The sequence below is a fragment of the Helobdella robusta genome (genome assembly GCF_000326865.2).
Source record: "Helobdella robusta unplaced genomic scaffold HELROscaffold_69, whole genome shotgun sequence".
NCBI lineage: Eukaryota > Metazoa > Annelida > Clitellata > Rhynchobdellida > Glossiphoniidae > Helobdella > Helobdella robusta.
In genome coordinates this window covers 748017-749083 of record NW_008705394.1, presented here as the reverse complement: position 1 = coordinate 749083, position 1067 = coordinate 748017, and the positions used below count along the sequence as shown (strand labels likewise).

General features: G+C 37.0%; 1 protein-coding gene across 1 annotated transcript in view; it reads left to right on the top strand.

The window, feature by feature from the left end:
* Positions 1 to 129: 129 nt before the first annotated feature.
* The window catches only part of HELRODRAFT_181303 (hypothetical protein), a gene marked incomplete at both ends in the record, with an annotated part of 5274 nt that continues 4336 nt past the window's right edge, over positions 130 to 1067 (top strand). The window contains one exon of the mRNA XM_009030534.1: positions 130 to 1056. Coding sequence (XP_009028782.1) covers positions 130 to 1056 — 927 coding nt within the window. The remainder of the gene's footprint in view (positions 1057 to 1067) is intronic.

Below are 1067 nucleotides of genomic sequence, written 5' to 3'. Positions count from 1 at the left end.
AAATATACAGAGCTTCCGGTAACAGGCAATATATCTTCTGAACCACCTCTTACTACAATTAATGAAACATCAATAAGAACAGAAACGAATACTATTCAACAACTGACTCCGTGGTTGAATGCTGTTGAAATGGCGGTATCAAACAACTTCAAATCTGGCAATATTTCTTTTAGTGGGTATCATGCAGAAACCAATGGTCTGCCTTCTACAGCTGTGTGCAATAATACACTATTACCTCTGTTGCCGGATCACATTCAATCACCTGCCACTGTTCGACATTTAATCAATATTATATCATCTATTATTGATAATGTGAATTATGGTCAACCAGTTGTTATTACTGCAGATCAACCAGTATTTGCGATTGCTAAGCAACTTCAGTGGAAATACCCTGATCTTTATGGTGAGGATAAAATGATTATAATGATGGGGGGACTTCACATTGAGATGGCTATTGAAAATATGATTGGAAAGTGGTTATCTGGAAGCGGTTGGACCGAATTATTTTTCAAGACTGAAATCGCAAGTTCTGGACGTAGTGAAACGTTGCTTAAGTCTTCACATGTTAAAAGAACTAGATACGCTCATGAAGTTAGTATTGCAGCACTTTACATTCTAAGAAACAACGCATATAGAGATAACCAAAAAACGGCAGTGGAGTCTCTGGAAACATGGGTGGCTCGAAGATGCAAAGAATCTGCTCAGTTTTTATTTTGGCAGACGACCATAATTTTGGAGGGCATATTACTTAACTTTGTTCGTAGCATACGTACTTCTGATTTCTGTTTATTTGTCCAAATGCTCGAAGAGCTTTGTCCTTGGTTGTTTGCTTTAGATCTTATTCATTATTCACGATGGCTTCCTGTTTTCATAAAAGGGCTCAAAGAACTACCAGTGCGACACCCGCAAGTTTATGAAGCATTCCAGAAAGGTCATTTCACAAGTAGAAAAACTAATGCTGATTTCTCCGCAATTTCCGATGATCAATTGCATGAACAAAATAACAAACTAATAAAAGGATGTAGTGGAGCTATCAACAATTTGCATAATAATGATGTCTTCTAAAT